The sequence below is a fragment of the Plectropomus leopardus genome, unplaced genomic scaffold (genome assembly GCF_008729295.1).
Source record: "Plectropomus leopardus isolate mb unplaced genomic scaffold, YSFRI_Pleo_2.0 unplaced_scaffold31309, whole genome shotgun sequence".
Taxonomy (NCBI): domain Eukaryota; kingdom Metazoa; phylum Chordata; class Actinopteri; order Perciformes; family Serranidae; genus Plectropomus; species Plectropomus leopardus.
The window spans coordinates 1-587 of record NW_024634161.1 but is presented as its reverse complement, the minus strand read 5'-3'; the positions used below and the strand labels follow the sequence as shown (position 1 = coordinate 587).

The following is a 587-nucleotide window of genomic DNA, read 5'->3' as shown; positions in this document are numbered from 1 at the left end:
TGAACACTTCTTCCGTGAAATGGGTCAGATCTACGAAGCCTCACTGTCCCTCCCAGAAACACATCCATCACGTCAGCAGTTACAACATCTGCCCAAACTATGTGCAGAATTGTTACTTGATGGCTTCCCCCTTGAGCTTGTAGATGGAGATGCATCCAACATATCTCTCACATGGGTGAGTGATGTCCTCTCTCAGCTCAATGACTTGGTGTCTCCTAAGAGCAAGATACTGGTGGTCACAGTTCTTGGAGTTCAGAGCACAGGAAAGTCTACTCTCCTCAACACCATGTTTGGAGTGCAGTTTGCAGTCAGCAGCGGCCGATGCACTCGAGGTGCCTTCATGTTGCTCATCAGAATCAATGAAGATGTTAAAAACAAACTCAACTGTGACTTCATGGTGATCATTGACACTGAGGGCTTGAAGTCACCAGAGCTTGCACAACTGGACAATAGCCACGAGCACGACAATGAGCTTGCAACACTTGTTGTGGGGCTGAGTGATATCACCATCATCAATATTGCAATGGAGAATTCCACAGAAATGAAGGACATCCTGCAAATAGTTGTGCATGCTTTCCTCAGGATGA

The 587-nt window shown here is 46.5% G+C and overlaps 1 protein-coding gene across 1 annotated transcript; it reads left to right on the top strand.

The window, feature by feature from the left end:
• Window positions 1–4: 4 nt before the first annotated feature.
• On the top strand, window positions 5–584 carry LOC121938711 (interferon-induced very large GTPase 1-like; the record flags this gene model as incomplete). The annotated part of the gene is made up of 1 exon (XM_042481881.1): window positions 5–584. A coding segment is annotated over one exon (580 nt), but the record flags the coding sequence as incomplete, so codon positions are not given.
• Between the last annotated feature and the right edge of the window lie 3 nt (window positions 585–587).